Source organism: Podarcis cretensis (assembly GCF_951804945.1).
Source record: "Podarcis cretensis genome assembly, chromosome: 3".
Lineage (NCBI taxonomy): Eukaryota > Metazoa > Chordata > Lepidosauria > Squamata > Lacertidae > Podarcis > Podarcis cretensis.
In genome coordinates this window covers 5590875-5612447 of record NC_137172.1, presented here as the reverse complement: position 1 = coordinate 5612447, position 21573 = coordinate 5590875, and the positions used below count along the sequence as shown (strand labels likewise).

The 21573-nt window shown below is 44.2% G+C and overlaps 1 protein-coding gene and 1 long non-coding RNA gene across 2 annotated transcripts in view; one reads left to right on the top strand and one right to left on the bottom strand.

Moving 5' to 3' along the window:
- Positions 1–21573, bottom strand: part of LOC307212053 — a 326205-nt gene that overhangs the window by 247008 nt on the left and 57624 nt on the right. The window lies entirely within an intron of this gene.
- PINX1 (PIN2 (TERF1) interacting telomerase inhibitor 1) overlaps positions 21438–21573 on the top strand; it is a 54047-nt gene continuing 53911 nt past the window's right edge. The window contains exon 1 of the mRNA XM_079968952.1: positions 21438–21512. Coding sequence (XP_079825078.1) covers positions 21494–21512 — 19 coding nt within the window. The 5' untranslated portion in view covers positions 21438–21493. The remainder of the gene's footprint in view (positions 21513–21573) is intronic.

Sequence of the window (21573 nt, the reverse complement as noted above, 5' to 3'; positions counted from 1 at the left end):
GATTTCTGTTCTTATCCTGGGGCAAAGTTCTTAACCTGGAGCAACCACTTCCTGGTTAGTGGAGTTTGTATCCCAAAGCGTCTGTAACCTGAAGCATCCGTAACCCGAGGTACCACTGTACATCTTTGGAACGTTATCAGTGGGACTTGCTTCCAAGGAAACATGCTTAGGTTTGTGGGAATAAGCCAGCGACAGATCCAGAAAATTAAGTGGGGTAGCTCTTCTGGGTGAATACAGTGGACGCTCGGGTTGCAAATGCGATCCATGCGGGATGCACGTTCACAGCCCGCCGCGTTCGCAACCCGATTCGCGATTCGGCACTTCTGCACATGCGCAAAGCTCAGTTTAGCGCTTCTGTGCATGCGCGACCGCCAAAACCCGCAAGTAACCCGTTCCGGTACTTCCGGGTTTCGGCGGGTGCGTAACCCGAAAAAACGCAACCTGGAGTGGCTGTAACCCGAGGTATGACTGTACCACAAAAGAATGTGGAACAATTCAAGTCTTCCTCCCGTTTTTTAAAGGTGTTGTGGGGAGGGAGATCAGGTCCAGGAGAATATTAGAATGGAAACCTTCTCCCTGAGTTGTGCACTTCCTTCACACAGGGAGTTTTTGCCTTCATCCTGAAATGGCACAGTCCCCCAAAGCCTGTCTGTGCAGATGGTCCCTAACACAATTGGAAGCAGCTTCCATTGGGTGCTAGGTTGGTGTTATCGTGAATGAACAAAGACATTTGTTAAAGGCAGGGAGCAGATTTAGGTTACAGGCAGGGCTTTATGATTTTGAAGAATGGAGAGCAGCCAGTACTTCTTGATCCCAGAATGCTAGATGTGTGGCCTGATGTCTAGGGCACCTGTGAGGGATATGTTCAGCTAGTCGTCTCCATCTCGGGACTGCCTATAACAGGGGTAGGCAACCTAAGGCCCAGGGGCCAGATGCGGCCCAATCGCCTTCTCAATCCGGCCCGCAGACGGTCCAGGAATCAGCGTGTTTTTACATGAGTAGAATGTGTCCTTTTATTTAAACTGCATCTCTGGGTTATTTGTGGGACATAGGCATCCGTTCATTATTTTTCCTTTCAAAATATAATCCGGCCCACCACATGGCCTGGGGGACAGTGGACCGGCCCCCTGTTGAACTGAAAAAGGTTGCTGACCCCTGGCCTATAAGCTGACCTGACAGTTAGAGTTTCAGGTAGGTAGCCGTGTTGGTCTGACGCAGTCGAAATAAAAATATACAAAATAAAAAATTGTCCAGGAGTACCTTATAGACCAACTAAGTTTGTTCTGGTATAAGTGCACGCACACGAAAGCTTATACCAGAACAAACTTAATTGGTCTATAAGGTACTCCTGGACAATTTTTTATTTTGTATATTTTTATTTTGGCAGTTATAGTGTCCAGCATAATCTCTGTATTTTGTTCTGGGGTTTCCCCCCCCCATTCCCCCCCCACCTCACCTGCCTCCTGTTTCCTGCGAAATCTTTCCTGGTGAAGGGTTCTGGGTGGACTCAGAAGTTTGACGTGGTTTCACGACGTTTTGGTTGGTCTTAATAAGTGAATGTCACAGTTAGAGCGCTTGAAAGTACCAAACAGTTGAAGAGGAAGCCATGGTGTGGTTGCTATGTGTCGTTTGTGTCACTGTGTGGACTTCTGACTTAGAGACTACCGCAGGTGGAGGGTTGAGGCAGCTAGCAGGATGCAGGGAGTGGGTCTTGGGTTCAAGTTCTCTCCCAGGGAGTCCAACGTTTTTCTCAAGGAACGTTGGAAGAAGGCTATGATTCCCATTTTACAAATAATAATAATGGGAAAGTGAGGGCAGGTGAGAGATAAAATGGATAACAATTAGCTCAGAAATCTACTCCTTGAGACCTTAGTGAACTGGGACTTGAATCTCTAGGACTACTGACCACATATATACATCTTTGAATCTACAAAGGGCTTTAGAACTTCTCACTGTCTTTGCCCTCACGACAACATTGCGAGAGGAGTTGCTTTTAGTGAGTCTTGGAAGGCAGAGACTTGTCCGGCAGATGTGGGTCCTCTAAGGTGCATCTCACTTCCCCTGAATGGGGAAGAAATTTAGGAGTCCAGAACAAGAACACTGTGGGATTTGGGTAAGAGAGCCGTCACAATGTTATAAAACATGCCAGGGCTGCGTCATGTTAGACTCGATTTCACGAGGCGCCTGCCTCAACATTATTATAATTATCGCATTTATATTGGTTGCAATCCTGGAAGCTTTTAAGGCCGCTTAAACCTCGCTGACTTCAGCTGGATTTCAGCAGTCGAACCGCACAGGATCGCAGCCGTGGTGCCTAAAGTGTTTCACAAGCTTTGGTAGGGGCGGGGGAGTCAAGAAATAAAAGCTGGTTTAGTCCCCAAAGTGGCTTTACAACCCAAGAACAATTCTTTTGCAACTTATGCAATGGTTCAACAAAGATAGATCCTTTTCATCAGGATCTGATCTGGTGTCTCTGCAATTCTGGCTTGATTCATTATTATGGTCTATTCTTAGCTATGTCTAATTTTTTTCCCCTTCAGGGTGGTATTGAAATGTGGAAACCAATATGTCTAAATAAGGCATCACCTTTTGCAGGTTGAGTGTGGATTTGAAATGGTTTTGAAGGGGGGAGGGGGCAAGAATATTGTTGTATTGATGACGAAGATGTGTTATTTTTCCCAATGATGTATGTTTGAGTCCAAGGGCTTTGTCGCTCCATCGAGCTTTCTGAGGGTATTCTCATGTGTTTCTGGGGTTTCCGCAGGTAGCCAAAAAAATAAATAAATAAAAGCCAAATGACTTCATCACCTGCCCACCCACCCTCCCTCCCTCCTGATCTGAGCATTCATATGCCCATTACTGTGTTTTCCTTTTTTTCTGACTAGTTTTGGCCCTGCATTCTTCTTTAAAGACATATCTACATTACAAATTGACGCTGCTTCCAGCCCTGCTGGGAAAAAAACAGGTCTCAGAGCAAAAAGGACTGGGAGATACCGTATTTTTCGCTCCATAAGACGCACCTGACCATAACACGCACCTAGTTTTTAGAGGAGGAAAACAAGGGAAAAAATATTCTGAACAAAACAGTGGGTGACTGATTTTTTGGGTGCAGGCTGTAGCCATGGACATGCCATGTGATCTGATGGTGAATTTGGGGTGACCCAATGCAAAAATCCTGAGGATCCATGGGCTTTTACCTCCCCCCTCCCAGGCAGCCTCCTTTATCGCTAGCGTCCCTTATCTCCTTCCCGATCGTTGCCGATCAGCTGTTTCCTTTCAATACTCCCTTCCCTCTTGTTTGCCTTAGTGTCTTTTCCTTAGCTGGAGCAGTTTTTTGCTCCTCCTTTTCTTCTAATTTCTCTCCTCATTGCTTTAGTCTTCCTGTTTCTCCCCCTTTGCAAGTTGGCTGTCTTTACCTCCCCCCTCCCAGGCAGCCTCCTTTATCTCTAGCATCCGTTATCTCTCTCCCCGATCAGCAAACGATCAGCGGCTTTGTTTCAACACCCACTTCCCTCTTTCAAAAAAAAAAAAAAAAAGCATGATCTGCTTTTCTCCCCTGGGCAATTCGGCTCCAGGGACCACGCATTTGCTCCATAAGACGCACAGACATTTCCCCTTACTTTTTAGGAAGAACAAAGTGCATCTTATGGAGCAAAAAATGCAGTAATTATTAAGCTCCAGCTTTCAGACTGTACTGGAAGGGGAACGGGACAGGACAGGACGCACAAATATCTGAATGCTTTCCCATATAAAAATCACACTGTCTCTTGAAGACAAGGGTTGCTTGTAGCCTGTCCTCCTCCTGCCTGACAAGCTGGAGAAGCAAGAACACAAGATGAGCCCCCGCTGCATCAAACCAGCAGCCCATCTAGTCCAGCATTCTGTTCTCACACTGGCAAGCCAGACGCCTGTGAGCAGGATTCGAGCACAACAGCACTTTCGCACCTGCAGCATCCTGGTATTCAGGAATATCGCTGCCTCTGACCACAGAGGCAGAGCATATACATCATGGCTAGCTTGTGTGTAAAGTATACATACACACACAATAATTTTATTTTTAAAAAATTAATTGAAAGTTAATAAATGCCTAAAGATTTCAGTCATTTTCTGCTAACACAAGGGCCAAATGCTAAGAAGTAAAAGATAAATACTGAGACATCAGTATAATGATTTTATGGGCTCCAAGCTGGAGGGCTCCAATAACCTCCAAACACCCTGTGAATTCCACCTATGGAGGGGCCTGTTACCTGGAAGATGCTCCAAGCTGTAGTTCTGATAGCTCACCACACTGGTCTTAGGTTTGCAGCGATACGAAAGTTCTGCTGTGGCTCATTCACACATGCCAGCCCTTGCTGGGTGTGGCTGTCATTCGCAAAATGTTTGCATGTGCGAACAAGCCACAGAGCGTGGCATGACTTCACGTCCTGCCCTTCTTGTTGACAGTGTACCTTTTCAATCATAGAATCATAGAATCATAGAGTTGGAAGAGACCACAAGGGCCATCGAGTCCAACCCCCTGCCAAGCAGGAAACACCATCAGAGCACTCCTGACATATGGTTGTCAAGCCTCTGCTTAAAGACCTCCAAAGAAGGAGACTCCACCACACTCCTTGGCAGCAAATTCCACTGTCGAACAGCTCTTACTGTCAGGAAGTTCTTCCTAATGTTTAGGTGGAATCTTTTTTCTTGTAGTTTGGAGCCATTGCTCCGTGTCCGCTTCTCTGGAGCAGCAGAAAACAACCTTTCTCCCTCCTCTATGTGACATCCTTTTATATATTTGAACATGGCTATCATATCACCCCTTAACCTCCTCTTCTCCAGGCTAAACATGCCCAGCTCCCTTAGCCGTTCCTCATAAGGCATCGTTTCCAGGCCTTTGACCATTTTGGTTGCCCTCCTCTGGACACGTTCCAGTTTGTCAGTGTCCTTCTTGAACTGTGGTGCCCAGAACTGGACACAGTACTCCAGGTGAGGTCTGACCAGAGCAGAATACAGTGGCACTATTACTTCCCTTGATCTAGATGCTAGATGCTAGATCAAGTTCTTGATCTTCATACACTTGAGGGTGGCCTCTTGTAGACAAGCATCTCATTGTTCCCACAACCCTCTCACCTTCAGGCTGAAGTCATCCATTTGTTTCTGGGCTGCTCAAATTAATGCTACTCTCAGCCTAACTTCAAGCACCCTTTGCAGGTGACCAATTCAGTTCTGCTGAGCTGGTTTAAATCTCCCCCCAGTCTGGAGACACATCAGGGGACCAGGACGGCTTTAGATCCTTAGGGTCCACACCATTTCTTGGTCCTTCTCCAGCATGCCCCCAGTAGATCCTTTTTGGATCAGAGCCCTGGGGAATGGGGACCCGGCTTAAGATCTCTGACATCAGAGCTCTGCCTCTGGTGTCAAAAGAGCCTATTGGTTGTATTCAACTGACTTTTACTCACAGCTAACCCCTTGAAATTAATGCACCTAGGCCACGTTCATTAATGTCAGTGGTTCTTCTCTGGATAGGACTGTCTTTGAATACATAGTTCCTGGGATACCCTCCCAGAAGCTATATAAATGCTCTGTAGGGTTTTTAAAAAAAAGAAAATAAATGCTGCTTTAAAAAATATTATTTGCTGCCTTTCTGAGTTGCAAATCAATCTATCAATCTTCATATATATACATATTTAACCTATAGAGGCTACTTAACCTATAGAGGCTACTTACCATGTAATGATTTCTTGAAAGCTGAAGGAAGTCTTGTTTGGCCATCTAGAAGAAGAAGAAGAGTTTGGATTTGATATCCCGCTTTATCACTACCCGAAGGAGTCTCAAAGCGGCTAACATTCTCCTTTCCCTTCCTCCCCCACAACAAACACTCTGTGAGGTGAGTGGGGCTGAGAGACTTCCGAGAAGTGTGACTGGCCCAAGGTCACCCAGCAGCTGCATGTGGAGGAGCGGAGACGCGAACCCGGTTCCCCAGATTACGAGTCTACCGCTCTTAACCACTACACCACACTGGCTCTCATCTAGTCCAAACCATGTTTGAAAGTACCTTAAATGGCTTTTACCATCAAGAACTTTCTCTTCAAAGAACTTTCTCAATCAAAAACTACCCACCTGTAACTTAAACTCATTAGAGCTCACCCCTGCCCTGTCAGCCAATAGAAGACAAGTATTCTTTCGGGGGAGTAGACTAAGTTTGCATCATCACCTTCATCCCTCTCCTTTGTTGCTTGCTTTGGTGTACGTCTCAAATCATTTCCCTGCCCTTTGTGCATCAACTCACTACCTTCCCTCTTTCTCATCCAATGCTCTCCCAAAACCTCTGTGAGTACCCTTACACCAATATCTCTCCATCGCCCTCTTTGACAGTCAATTGTCAATCAACACCTTCCCACACCTTTGATCCGTCTGCCTGAATTAAGTCTCTTTGAGAAGGGACCCTGCTATTTCAGTGTGCATACAATCGGTGCTTTTAAAATGTTACATGGTGGCTGCAATGGAAAGGCAGCACACACTCTTTCTTTGGTGTGTTGATTGGGCAATGGAACCATCAGGTGGGGTTGGAGGAAAGTTTAAATTAGGCATCATTGGCAGCAATTGTGCTCAGATCTAGAGAAATGTGAGAAGAGGTGGGTGTGGAGCTGACTATTGGGTAGCCATTCATGGTAAATTGGTGCCCTGGCTCCTTAATATATACCCCCCCACACACACACACATATACACATACACACACAAACAAACATTGCTTACCCAAAGTGGTGCTTAACATTTTCCAAGAAGTCTGGTGGAAGAACAAAGCCCTAGAAGCAAATAACACATGTGACCATGTCCTCATGTATATCCAACTTTTACATTTTCTTTCAGTGTTGAAAGTTTAAAAACAAAAAAACAAAAAACCACAAAAAACCACAAAAAAACCAGATTACATGCTTTTTATTAAGGCAAAACAATGTGCTTGTGAATTTGTGATATTGCTGTTATTTTGTAAATGTTTAAGAAAAAATGTATTTAAAGTTGGATAGCCATTCTGTGCTGGGTTTTTAACTCTGACTGGTGCATACACTCTAAACATCAGGGACCTACTGTACATACAAAACAAACAGCTACAATCTACAGCTACTGTAAAACCTAGATTCACAACTTTTACTGTAATTGAAAACCTTGCACTGTAATGGTTATTGTTTAAAAAAAAACTTGTCAGAAATGATTTTGTATCTTTGATTATTATATATCTGAAATTTTAACATATTTGTATACTTGCCATGATAAACCAGGGGGAAAGCATTTGACACAGTCGAATTTCCTTTGTCTGATCCAATGCATGCATTGCTTTAAGATGTGGGTGGGAGGGAGATGGGTGGAGACGATAAATTAAAAAGGTGACCCAATTCATCAGCTTAAAAAAGAAAAAAAAGAAGCTTAAATTCCAAGCCACACACTGGTTCAACTGACGCTACAGCTGAAAAGATGAACCACCAACAACAGTAAACACATCATGTTATCCTTGCAATTCCTTATCAGTGTGGTATTGTCTAGCTATATTTCCCAACAGTGCATCATGGGTAGCTAAAAAAAAAAAATTCAAGCCGATATGAGATCTTTGAAATCACACACGACCACAAATTGATTTCCTTTGTCTTCCCAAGCCAACTTTTGATTTTGAATAAAAGGACTTGGAATCAACATGATGTCATAGTTCTTCCTGCTTTTCAATACCAATACACTCTGCGTCCAAGCGTCTTGTTTCGTAGTGAAGAGAATTTTTGACGTGGAGACAATTTTGAGACGATTTTCTTCTTGCTTTCCTTTCCTTCTTTTCTTTTACCCTACTGTGGATTAGGTATTATTTCCATATGATCTTACGCATTTCGTAGAAAATACCGTTTTCCCCTCCCTCGGCCTGCTTCCCTCCTTCCTCATGTCATTCCATCTTTTTTACAAAAGAAAAAAATATATATATACAAACAAAGGAACAAATACTCTTTTTCTTTTCTCTCTTTCTCTCTCTCTAGGATGTGTAATGTTGTGTTGTCCGGATTCTGTATAAAAAAAAAATATGTATATGATGATGTATCTGATATTTGGCAGCTCCTGGCTGCAACTTTAACCAATATAATTAACAAAGAAATGCATAATGTTGGTGTTTTAAAAAGTTTAAAAAAAAACCTAGTTAAGATGTTTGTGTAAAATTGCATGGTTTAAAATGTACTTAGTGCATTGAGAAATGTTGTTGAGTTCCTTGGTGAAGGATGGTTTGCTTTTTGATTCTAATGGTGGTTGGTTTGTTGATCAGAGTATCCTCTATACTGTATGTCTTGCTTTATTTCACATCTTCCCCCCTTTCTTTCATTTTGTGTCCCTCAAGACCTTGCATAGCATTTATCTATCAATATATGTAATACTGTTCCTTAAAACCAGGTTGTGGAAACATTTCGTCTGGGGGAAAAAAGGATTTCGCATCATGCTTTGAATTAAGTTGCATTGGGGTTGTTGTTTTTCTGTAACAAAGATTCAGGTCTGAAGCACCTAGCTACTTCAATAACCTCCTTTAGCTTTGGAAAGAATGCACATTATTATATTTATGTATTTATTAATTCAAAAATGTTTCTGTGCCACTGGCCTGCCAGAATATCCAAAGCAGGTTACAGCTGTAAATATTCTTCGTACAGTATTAGAAAGCACAACAATGCCATTTAGGCAGTAGCAACAATGGGAAACAGCTTATAAACATCTCATAAACAGATGAGGAAAATTGACCAATAGAAACAGCACCTACCTATCACTAACACACCCAGAGAATACAACCTCTGAACGTCATCAAAACAATAAGGATTGGTGCCTGTCCAACATGGCTGAAAACAGTTTTCCATAACCAGGGCAATATCACCCCTTGAACATCACCCAGCTAATCTCAGAAGGTGTGAACCTTTGGAGGAGGATAACCTCACTTTCATGGACACCATGTATCTGTGATCCTGATAGTGGACCACAACTAAACAGATGCCATTTTTAGAGGCAATGAACAAGATTTCCACACTGGGGTTAATTCTATCCATTCATCCTTGCAATTTCCCTTAGATTGTGATGATGACCTGGCATGAGGAGGTAGACTCCTACCTATCCACCCCAGAAATAAGACGAAGCAGATGGAATAACTTCCCAAATGTCCATGGAGAACCTGAGAACTAATTCTGACACTCCAGTAGCTCTCCTGGCCAGAACCAAGTTTCTGGCCTATGAGATTGTTGTTTTATTCTGGAGCCAGAAGGTCTCAGAACTTGCTTCAGTATTTAATTTGCCCAAAATGGGACCCTTGCTGGTGCAAACAGACACACATACTTTGTATCAGGTGCTGGGGGTGTAGACTCCCCAAATCCACTTTAAAACCTTGGGTTTTTCAGAATTATCGCACTACTCTATCAGGAACATTTGCAAAAGGAGACTGCACCAATTGAAAAGAGTCTAAGCCACAAAAGGAAGGCAGTTTTAAATTTGTTGAAACACCACAGAATTGTCCTCAAACCCAAATAATCCCTGGGTTTGGATGATTGGTTTCGATCGCAGATAATTCTATAATGTCAATATTAAGAAACAAATGTCATCGCAGGGAACAGCATAAAGTTAGCAATAATACTACATCCATAAAACAAAAAAACAAAAAATAATTTTAGGAGTTCAGCAAAGAGATATCTGTAATCCAAGGAAAGCTGTAATTCCAGGGGTTCCTAAAAAGCGTCTTTGATTGGTAAATTGTTTTCCAAAAGTTGTTTATTTTAATGGCAGTGCAGGGATTGCCAGATTTTAACACTGATCCAAGAAATAAGGGTAATGATCTGGCCCTGGGGTGAATTCCTGGGGTGAATTTACATGATCAGAGTACCTACCCTGAGATAGTTCCTTCAAAGGTTGCTTTCCTGAATCAACAAAATATTTATAAAAGCTGCAGGGGATCCCAAAAGGTGGACAGTTAATAAAACAATGGCTTACTGAATAAAACGAATGGTAAAACAATTAATTGGGGGAAGGGCAGAGATGTTTAAAAGCAACATAAAATATCACAGAGAATGTAAAACCTCAGTCTGACTCAGGTAGTTTCCTATATAACCAGAGATAAAAGATCATGGCACTAATGTAACTCTCTTGATTCACAATCATATAGTAAAGAATGAAGTTCTGTCACGGGGTGTTCATCATAACATGGTCTCCTGAGATCAGAATAGTCTAAACTCTCTGACTAGCATGCAGTATCCAAAGTTGAATGACGCTGAGGACATAGGATTCTGCCTTCTACCAAATCAGACCATTGGCCCATCTTGCTCACTATGGTCTACAGTTATTGGCAGAGACTCTCCATGGTTTCAGAAAAGGAGTTTCTCTCTCCTGAAGACACCAGGGAATGAACCTGGGACCTCCATTCAAGGCAGCTGTGGTGTAGTGGTTAAGAGCAGTGGACTCGTAATCTGGGGACCCGGGTTCGCTTCCCTTCTCCTCCACATGCAGCTGCCGGGTGACCTTGGGCTAGTCATACTTCTCTGAAGTCTCTCTGCCCCACTCACCTCACAGAGTGTTTGTTGTGGGGGAGGAAGGGAAAGGAGAATGTTAGCTGCTTTGAGACTCCTTCGGGTAGTGATAAAGCGGGATATCAAATCCAAACTCCTCCTACCACTGAGTTACAACTTTCCCCCAAGGAGGAAGCGCAAGTGGTGCAGGAGCATAAAGAATCCCAAGGCTTAAAATGGAATGCTTGCAGGGATTAGACATCAGTCCCTCAAGGAAGGAACGAAGGAAAGCTATCTCTGGTTCCTTCCCAGCTCCCTGGTCATTTTTCTTCCATTCCTGACTTCTAGAAAGAGGCTGGCTGCTCAAGAAGAAGAAGAAGAGTTTGGATTTGATATCCCGCTTTATCACTACCCGAAGGAGTCTCAAAGCGGCTAACATTCTCCTTTCCCTTCCTCCCCCACAACAAGCACTCTGTGAGGTGAGTGGGGCTGAGAGACTTCCGAGAAGTGTGACTAGCCCAAGGTCACCCAGCAGCTGCATGTGGAGGAGCTGGGAAGTGAACCCGGTTCACCAGATTACGAGTCTACCTCTCTTAACCACTACACCACACTGGCTCTCACAACAATTATTGGTGCTTTCTGGACCTCCTCAGCGTTTTATGTCAATGAAGGTTCAAAAAGCAGTTGGGGGCTCGAAAGGGCATTGGGTGGCTTCTGCTACTACTCTGAATTCTTCTCATCTGATCCTCCAGATTATATGAACTTCCCCTATTGCCCAGCTGTATCCCAACAGCTAGAGAAGATTGGGAAGGTTGGAAATGATAGACAGACAGACAGACAGACAGACAGATATGATAATACAGCTCTATTGTGGAACTTTCAGAAGACGTTCCCTCTGCTGGAATCAACTTAGAAGGCCACGCAATAATACACTTTACAAGCTCATCTATGAGAGATGCTCTATAAGGAACATTCTGTCTTTTCAGAGACATCTCTTTGTGACAGGGAGGAAGAAAGGTGAATTTATTTATTTGGACAACATTGTATACTGCCCAATAGCTAACATTCTAATGTTAATTTATAAGCCATAAAGGAAATTAAAACAAACAAGGAACACATAATCACACACACCAAACAGGTAAACCATATAAAACAGCATTAACTAGCACTAAAAGTTCCGTAAGATAATAGAAGGCTCTTCATCTAGTGCCCAAGGACTGCAGCAAGGGCAGCAGGCGAGCTTCTGTGAAGTCCTGTAACTGGTTTGTAACTCTTTTCCAGTTAGTTTATGAGAAATGTGCTTTTGCCACAGCTGGGGAAGAGTTAGCTTCCTCGTTTCAGGACCACGGACAGCAGATTGCAGCCTCCCTGTTTAAACTGTTGAGTCCGCTGTTTCCTCTGCAATGGCACCTCTTGTCTTTTCCGGATTTACAGGGTAGCCAGCTCTGCATATCATAAACAGTTCTGCAACCACTAACAAGAGTTGGAAAAAGCTCTATTTCATGCCGGCCCCCAGTGAAATTCAGGTAACTGGAGCAGTTCCGTGCTGCATCTACCAAAAGTTATCACATCCTGTGAATGTGTGATGTGGTTAAGCAGTTGCTGAGCTTCCGTCCCCTGCAAGATAAATAATAATAATGACGGCTGTTCCAAATGCCCAACCAGTAGCTCATACAAAAGCCCTTTAAGATAGGCCAATATTATTTTCCACTCATTTCAGATTTGAGTTTTCCCTCAGACTGCTTAGATGGATTTCCCTACTCAGTGCTATTTTTCTGGAAAAAGAGGTACCAGAACTCACCATCAGCACCTCCCTTGTTGTCTTCTAATGGCAATGGTGAGTTCCAGTGAGTTCTGCCTGGAAAAAAGCCTTGCCCCTACTTATGGCTCACAAAATAAGTCACATCATGGTGTACAAGCTCTTAAAAAAATAAACACTACAGTCCCTGGCTGTCATCCAGCATGGAGTAAAATGGGAGGGGTTTTTTGCTCATTTTCTATTATTAAATAGTGTGTAAATGAGTTATTACAGTAATGTGATGTGTTTTCAGAATGCATTTAAATATGAAATACAAAAGTGCAGGAAGTCAGAACTGTAAATGATGCAGGAAAGCGGTATTTGGAAAGAACATGGGCAGGGGATAGTTTGAGATTTGATTCCTCTACACCATGGGAACAATCGGATGGGAACCTCTGGGGCTAAATCACAGAGTCACCTCAGCACACATGCAGAGCATCTGAACATCCCAAATCGGCCACTATCCTTCAAAATTGGCCACTGCCCTTCAAAAGGGTGTTGCCTGCCTGCCCACAGCACTTCAGACTGAGGCTGAAATATAAAAGTCTGCAAAATAAGTTCTGAAAGATAAGAACATTTGGAAGAATCTGCTCATCTAGTTCAGCATTCTGTACTCCCAAGACTTCACTGTTCAATAAAACCCATCAATGTCTACAGGCTGGTCCAGATGTTGGTAAACTTGTTTTATTACAGTTTATTGCACATACCACCACCCCTCCAATTTCATGCTGGAATTCATGCATGAGTCAAATAGCTTGATTTCCACAACTTATTTAAAAGGGGGGGGGGGGGAGTGGAACAGTCAGAAATCCTGTGAGCCGCACTTCTGTGCTCACACAACCTACAACATGCTGGAAAACAACAGACACAACAGCATCTGAACTGACCCTAAACTTTGTCTATTATTGGAACATGCAGGTAGATAAATGCACACCTAAAATGTCAGGTGAGTGAGACAAATGCAGGTTTGGAAATTCATGTCAAACAGGTATAGTCAAGTTCACTCTCGGGAACAAACCCAGTTTTTCTGCTACATCCCATGAGAAATGCCCACAGATAGGTACATGGTCCTGTGAATGCCTTCTCTGATACAAATAGGATTGTGGTCTTATTTGGGGAAACAGAAAAAAGCCCTGATACAGGTTGGTGTGAAAGTTGTCCTTCACATCTGTAACCTCAATCCCAAATGCTTTATCTATTTTCTTTTAAGGTTTTTTTTAAAAGGCCCATAACTTGAAAATATTTGCGGTGCTGCACAAAATGAGTAAAAACAAAATGTGAAGTCTAAGCTATAAGAATGCTTTGTAAAACCAGCCTGAACAATATTTATCCAATAACACTACCTTGAAAAAAGCTGGTGGGGAAAAATATTGCTTAAAAAAAGTCTTGATGAGGCACCCAAGAGAAGAAATTGTTAGTGCCATACTAATTTCTTGGGGAAAGTGTATCCCAAAGTATAGGTTTGCTACAATGCTAATACCCTAGGGACTTGCAAAATGGACCTCTGGGGAAATGTGGTACGCACAGGATGACCTCACTTGATCTCTCACTCATTGCTTGGAGGTAAAACCATTGGGTTAGATACAGGTGGGAATCATAAAATTGGAAGGATTTTCAAGGTCATCTAGTTCAACATCAATGCAGGGAATCCAGAGGTCAACCATTCCCAGTAGGGGACTGACCAGTCTCTATGCTTGAAGACCTCCAGTGAGTTAGAGCCCCCACCACTTGTCAGAATTTATTCCATTCTCAAATTACTCAAGACTAATTCATTTAACATAGCCTCCCCTAAAATCAACAGAAGTTAGCTCTGACTTTACTGAAGTCCCACTGATTTCATTAGGAACTAAGAGCCACTAACTAATCCTGGATCCCAACAATTGTTTTCCATGGAACCAGTCAGGGGCTGCCAACCATTTTGGGCCCAGTGAGCCTCAAACGGGATGAATTATTGTGGACACCACACATGTTGCAACTCTTCTCTCCTAGCTTTAGCCCCCTTGCTTCCCCCCACCCCCCAAAAAATCGCAACAACGCAACAATTAGGCTGGAAAAAAGCTTTTGACTGGGTAGAGTGTTCTTTCATTGAATTAAAAAAATAATAATCCCCTCCGTTTAGCTAACTATAGCTTCTTGCTTCAGACCTTAACTTCCATAACTGCCTCTTTCCCTGTTCCATGTGTAAGGTGTTTTAATTTTCTTTTAATTTCTTTTTCTGCACTGCCGAGACTAGTCCTTTTAAAAAAATGCAAAGTGTGAATTGTTGTCATCAGCTTCATAATGTTCATTAGGTTTTATATTTTTTTCTGCTCTCCACCAAGTTATTTTCAATGAAAGTCAGTGGCTGTCTTCCCTTGGACACTAATGAATGTATATATCGTTAAGTGGCAGAATACACAGGAGAGTGGTTGAGTTAAGGATTAGAGGGGATTTGGTAAAGCCTGTTTATTTTTTTAAAATGAGTTAAAGCATTTAATATTTTACCACCATTTACGTGGTTTTGGGGAACCAAGATTATGTCAAGATCTCATACCAAAACAAGCCAAAATCTGTCTGAGTTGAGCGTCTCTTCTTCCACAAACCATATTTTAGATGATACTTTAAATGTCATTTTAAATGTTTTATTGAAACATGTACTGATGAAAAAAAGAAACAAACACAAAAAACACAAAAAAACAAAATGTCATCTTGACAAAAGATTTATACATGACTCAGAAAGTATTTATTTCAATTTTGTACCTTTCCATTTTAATACATTATACTGTATTGACTCAACTGAGATAATATAAACAGTTCATTTTAATAATATCATTGTGTGTGGCTGATTATTTCTCTCCACCTGGTTCTTCCCATGAATGCTGATAAGCTTCACAAGCCTCAGATGGGAACAAGTTCATCGCAGGTAAGGGGGGGAGGAGGATATTAACCAAGAGGGAGGGATGAATCTGTAAATTTTGATTTCTCTCTGCTTCTCATTTACCCAGGCTCCAATTCAGTTCTCTACATTTCTGTAGCATTTTGCCTTAAAGACTTAACAATCTCATGAAAATTCATAAGCATTTCAATGCAAATGTCTCCTAATAAACACACTTAGTGTTTGTATTAATAATAACGTAGAACGCCCTTCCACCAGATGTCAGGGAGATAATAAACAATACAATTTTTAGAAGACATCTGAAGGCAGCCTTGTATAGGGAAGTTTTTTAATGTTCAATGTTTTACTATGTAATGTATTTTGTTGGAAACCGCCCAGAGTAGCTGGGGCAACCCAGTCAGATGGGCAGAATACAGATAATAAAATTAGTAGTAGTAGTGTTTAGCAGCCACTGAGAGCTTTATGCTCCATGAACTAACACCCCTTTTAAGCTAAATTGGTGGCCATCACTACTTCTTGCTGGGTTTAACTAAAATGTTGTTGTTGTTTAGTCGTTTAGTCGTGTCCAACTCTTCGTGACCCCATGGACCAGAGCACGCCAGGCACTCCTGTCTTCCACTGCCTCCCGCAGTTTGGTCAGACTCATGCTGGGAGCTTCGAGAACACTGTCCCACCATCCCATTCTCTGTCGTCCCCTTCTCCTTGTGCCCTCCATCCTTCCCAACTCTTCTCATGAGGTGGCCAAAGTCTTGGAGCCTCAGCTTCAGGATCTGTCCTTCCAGTGAGCACTCAGGGCTGATTTTCTTAAGAATGGAGAGGTTTGATCTTCTTGCAGTCCATGGGACTCTCAAGAGTCTCCGCCAGCGCCATAATTCAAAAGCATCAATTCTTCAGCGATCAGCCTTCTTTATGGTCCAGCTCTCACTTCCATACATCACTACTGGGAAAACCATGGCTTTAACTATACGGACCTTTGTTGGCAAGGTGATGTCTCTGCTTTTTAAGATGCTGTCTAGGTTTGCCATCGCCTTTCTCCCAAGGAGAAGGTGTCTTTTAACTGTCACTATCTGCAGTGATCATGGAGCCCAAGAAAGTAAAATCTCTCACTGCCTCCTGAAAGTAAAATCAAAAAATTACCAAGAAAGTAAAATCTCTCACTGCTTAACTAAAATACTGTGGGGCAAAGTACTTTCTTTTTTTCGATTCTGAGTCATGCAACACTCAGCTTTATTTAATAGTACTGAGTTCTGGTATCATGAAAGAGGGAGAAAAGTTTCCCACTATCCAATTGCTTTAAAAAGGTAAAGAGACCCCTGACCATTAGGTCCAGTCGTGGCCGACTCTGGGGTTGCGGCGCTCATCTCGCTTTATTGGCCAAGGGAGCCGGCGTACAGCTTCCGGGTCATGTGGCCAGCATGACTAAGCCACTTCCGGCGAACCAGAGCAGTGCACGGAAACGCCATTTACCTTCCCGCCAGAGCGGTACCTATTTATCTACTTGCACTTTGATGTGCTTTCGAACTGCTAGGTTGGCAGGAGCAGGGACCGAGCAACGGGAGCTCACCCTGTCACGGGGATTTGAACCGCCAACCTTCTGATCGGCAAGTCCTAGGCTCTGTGGTTTAACCCACAGCGCCACCCGTGTCCCTCCAATTGCTTTAAAAGGTAAAGGTACCCCTGCCCGTACGGGCCAGTCTTGACAGACTCTGGGGTTGTGCGCCCATCTCACTTAAGAGGCCAGGGGCCAGCGCTGTCCGGAGACACTTCCGGGTCACGTGGCCAGCGTGACATCGCTGCTCTGGCGAGCCAGAGCCGCACACGGAAACGCCGTTTACCTTCCCGCTGGTAAGCGGTCCCTATTTATCTACTTGCACCCGGAGGTGCTTTCGAACTGCTAGGTTGGCAGGCGCTGGGACCGAGCAGCGGGAGCGCACCCCGCCGCAGGGATTCGAACCGCCGACCTTTTGATCGGCAAGTCCTAGGCTCTGTGGTTTAACCCACAGCGCCACCCGTGTCCCTCCAATTGCTTTACACAATGCATAATTTTATGCACCTCTATCAGGTCCTCCTCTGATTCACTTTTCTAAACAAAAACACAAAAAAATCACCCTGATAATTCCAGTTGTCCTTTTCCATACCTTTTCCAGCTCCACAATTTCTGTTTTGAGATGGGCTGACCAGAAGTTTCGGTAGCAACCCAAGCGCAGTCACACAATGGTGTTGCATAAGGGCATTATCATAACGGTATTTTCAGTTCTTACTGGAGGATTTGCAAAATAAACCATGGAAAGAGAAGAAGGGAAATCATTGATATTTTAAGGATGTTTAAATGACTATTTTAAATTGTAAAACAGAAAATTTAATAAACATATACATATGTCTCATTTGGATTCATTTTGGCTTGCCTGCTGCTGAAAGTGACCATGAGGTGATTGATAATATCATCATTTATCCGTTTTAGACGCTTAAGTAGTAGCAGTTGCCATTGTCCTGTTCACCTCTGCGTAGCTCCATCTCTATTATTGATATATCGCAATGTTTAGCTGATGATATATCGCGATACTGAAAACCAGTTATCGCCCAGCCCTAATACAGGGCTGCCTTCAGATTTCTTCTAAAAGATGTATAGTTATTTATTTCCTTTCCTCAGCGGTCGCATAACTCCATACCCTCCAACATTTTTCCTATGGAAAAGCGGGACATTCCAGAATCAAATCAGAAACCGGGATGGCTTCTATAAATCCAGGACTGTCCCTGGAAAATAGGTCTGTGATGTTAGGATTGCAGCAGAGAGCACCAATTTACTTTTAGTTCCCCAGTTCTTCTCAGTAGTTCCACAGAACTGGTGAGTATTTATTGATTGCGCAATGCAAGGATGTGGGCTCATTGCTTACAGGCTAACAGATTGAGGTTGAATCCTGACAAGACAGAAGTACTGTTTTGGGGAGACAGGAGGCGGGCAGGTGTGGAGGACTCCCTGGTCCTGAATGGGGCAACTGTGCCCCTGAAGGACCAGGTGCGCAGCCTGGGACTCATTTTGGACTCACAGCTGTCCATGGAGGCGCAGGTCAATTCTGTGTCCAGGGCAGCTGTCTACCAGCTCCACCTGGTACGCAGGCTAAGTCCCTCCTTGCCCGCAGACTGTCTCACCAGAGTGGTGCATGCTCTGGTTATCTCCCGCTTGGATTACTGCAATGCGCTCTACGTGGGGCTACCTTTGAAGGTGACCCGGAAACTGCAATTAATCCAGAATGCGGCAGCTAGACTGGTGACTGGGAGTGGCCGCTGAGACCACATAACACCAGTCTTGAAAGACCTACATTGGCTCCCAGTAGGTTTCCGAGCACAATTCAAAGTGTTGGTGCTGACCTTTAGAGCCCTAAATGGCCTCGGTCCTGTATACCTGAAGGAGCGTCTCCACCCCCAACGTTCAGCCCGGACACTGAGATTCAGCGCCAAGGGTCTTCTTATCTTTAAAAGACATCTGAAGGCAGCCCTGTTTAGGGAAGTTGTTAATATTTAAAGCTGTATTGTTTTTAACACTTGATTGGGAGCCACCCAGAGTGGCTGGGGAAACTCAGCCAGATGGGTGGGGTATAAATAATAAATTATTATTATTATTATTATTATTATTATTATTCACTCATAGGGAGCTCTCTAAATCATAAGATGTCAGGGAACATGCACCCACACAAATAATTCGTGCTAGGAAATGCCACTTGTCCAAAGGTCTCTGAAGTGGATGCAGCTGGAATGGTTAGAAGCAAACCAGTACCAGGAGCGGGGAATGCTGCACAGGAATTTTCTAGTCCAGCCAATCAGTGATCCAAAAGCTGCACAGCACTGACCTTAAAGAAGAGATGTCATGCAGAAAAGGCCACGGGGAAAATTGGAAGGTTTGCAGCATCTAGAGATGAGAGACTGCACGATATAGGAGATGAACAACCGAGACACTGGTAAATACTGCTCACATTTTGACAGCCTGGCTAGGGATCTGGCTGCCATTACCACGATTTGTGTTCCTCTCTGCCAATCTACGGTGTGAGAAGGAGGAAATCCCCTCTGCCTCCATCCCACCTGAGGTGTGGCTAAATGCTAAAATGATCTGCTAATATGCTGTGGTCACATTCAAACCCTGTCCAGCCTCCTGGACAACATTCCGAGGTCACATGTGGGTGGAGGGCAAAGTGGAAAGCAAAAGTGGGTACAGCAACGAATGTCAATCTTACCTTTGTACATTAGGCTATGCTACAGATACAGATAAAGCTATACGCTGTGGTTTAAACCACTGAGCCTTTGGCTTGCTGATCAGAAGGTCGGTGGTTCAAATCCCTGTGGTGGGCTAGCTGGCTGAATTGGTCCTACTTGGGCGAGTGAGGAGGCCAGGGGAGAATTAGCTGTGGGGTCACAGAGCGGGTGATCTTCATAAAGGAGGGAAGAGAAGGGAAATAAAATATCAGGCTGAATTCAAATTAAAGGCCAGGCGGAATAGCTGTCTTACAGGCCCGACGGAAGGAGGTTAAATCCTGAAGGGCCCTAGTCTCATGGGACAGAACATTCCACCAGGTTGGAGCCATCACTGAAAAGGTCCTGGAGGAGGATAGTTTGATTTCCTTAGGGCCCGGGACCTCTAAACTATGGTTATTCATGAACCTTAAGGTCCTCTGCGGGGCATACCAGGAGAGGCAGTCCTGTAGATACAAGAGCCCTAAGCCCAGAATACATCTGAAGGCAGCCCTGTATAGGGAAGATGTTAAGAACACAAGAGCCTGCTGGATCAGGTCCATTGGGATTGTCAACCTCCTGCCCACCTGTTGGATTCCAACTCCCATCAGCTCCAGTAAACATCGCCAGTGATCATGGATGATGGGTACTGTAGTCTAACAACATAAGACGAGACCTGCTGGATCAGGCCAATGGCCCATCTAGTCCAGCATCCTGTTCTCACAGAGGCAAAGCAGACGCCTGGGGGAAACCTGCAAGCAGGATCAGAGCACAAGAGAAACTCTCCCCTCCTGGGGTTTCCAGGAACTGGTATTCAGAAGCATTGCTTCCTCCAATTGTGAAAGCAGAGAGCGCAGCCTTCATGACTAGCAGCCTCTCTTTCATGAATCCACCCTAAGCAAACTCAATACAGTGGTACCTTGGTTCTCAAACTTAATCCGTTCCGGAAGTCAGTTCCAAAACCAAAGCGTTCCAAAACCAAGGCGCGCTTTCCCATAGAAAGTAATGCAAAATGGATTAATCCATTCCAGACTTTTAAAAAACAACCCCTAAAACAGCAATACACAATGAATCAATCAGTAGCTGAACTGGGTTTCACACAGTCGCAAAAACAAAAGAGCTGCAAAAACAAAAATGCAAAATAAATAGCAAAAACAGACAGACCTCAGCTTAATACTTAAAATGGAAGTGTGGCGCTCAAATTGGAAGCGTATCTCTCAAAACAGAGCATGTTCGGCTTCCAAAGAAAGTGCACAAACCAGAACACTGGTTTGCAGTGTTTGAGTACCAAGGCGTTTGAGAACCAAGGTACCACTGTATTGCCTCCCAGTGATTTGTCATGACAATATACACAAAGCTTCAGAAAAGGGAGAAAAAGGGGGAGGGGGGTACTTTTAGGATTTTTTTAGGAGCAGCTGTTTGTTTGTTTGTTAGTTATACGTCCTGGGTTGCCTTGGGCAAGATCAAACGACTAAGAAATTAATAATAATAATAATAATAATAATAATAATATCCTATCTAGTGCCCTGCATCCTGACTGCAATGGTGGCCAACGAGATAGGCCTGGGAGCTACCGGGGAGGCGAGGCTTTGGTGAAAGTGCGAGCTTCACCAGTTGGATTTTCAGCTGCCCAGCTGAGAGCGAGCCAAGAGATAAGCTCTTGCATGGAGGTGCAGCGATGGAAGCGAAGCACCGCCCGCTGAATGTTAGCAGTGCAGCCGGAGGAAGAAGAGAAATCAAGCAGGTAAAGATCAGCCCGGTTGAACTCCAGCCTGTTGAGCAGCAGCCGCTTTGAAACCCCGCAGCCTAACGCTGCGGCCGTCTACGCTACTGCCTGCTCCGCGTTCCGCGCAACAACGAGGGCGTAAGCGCCGCCGCCCTGTCCCATCCCTCCTTCCCGCCATCCCCGGACGACTCTCGTTAAACTTAGCGGCTCCTTAGTTCTTCCTTCCTCCGCTTTTTTCCAATCAGGCGCCCATTTTAGACGGCCGCAAGGCGCGCCTGGCAGGAGCTAGGCCCCAAACCAAGAGGGCGGCGGCGGCGGCGGCGGCGGCAGCGTGGTCGTCATCACCGCGCGCCAGCCTCTCTGGGAGGCCCCCTTCCCCCAAGATGGCGATGCTGGCAGAACGTGAGTATGAAACCGGCTGAAAGGACGGCAGGGAGAGGAATGAAGGCGCGGCGGGGCCCGC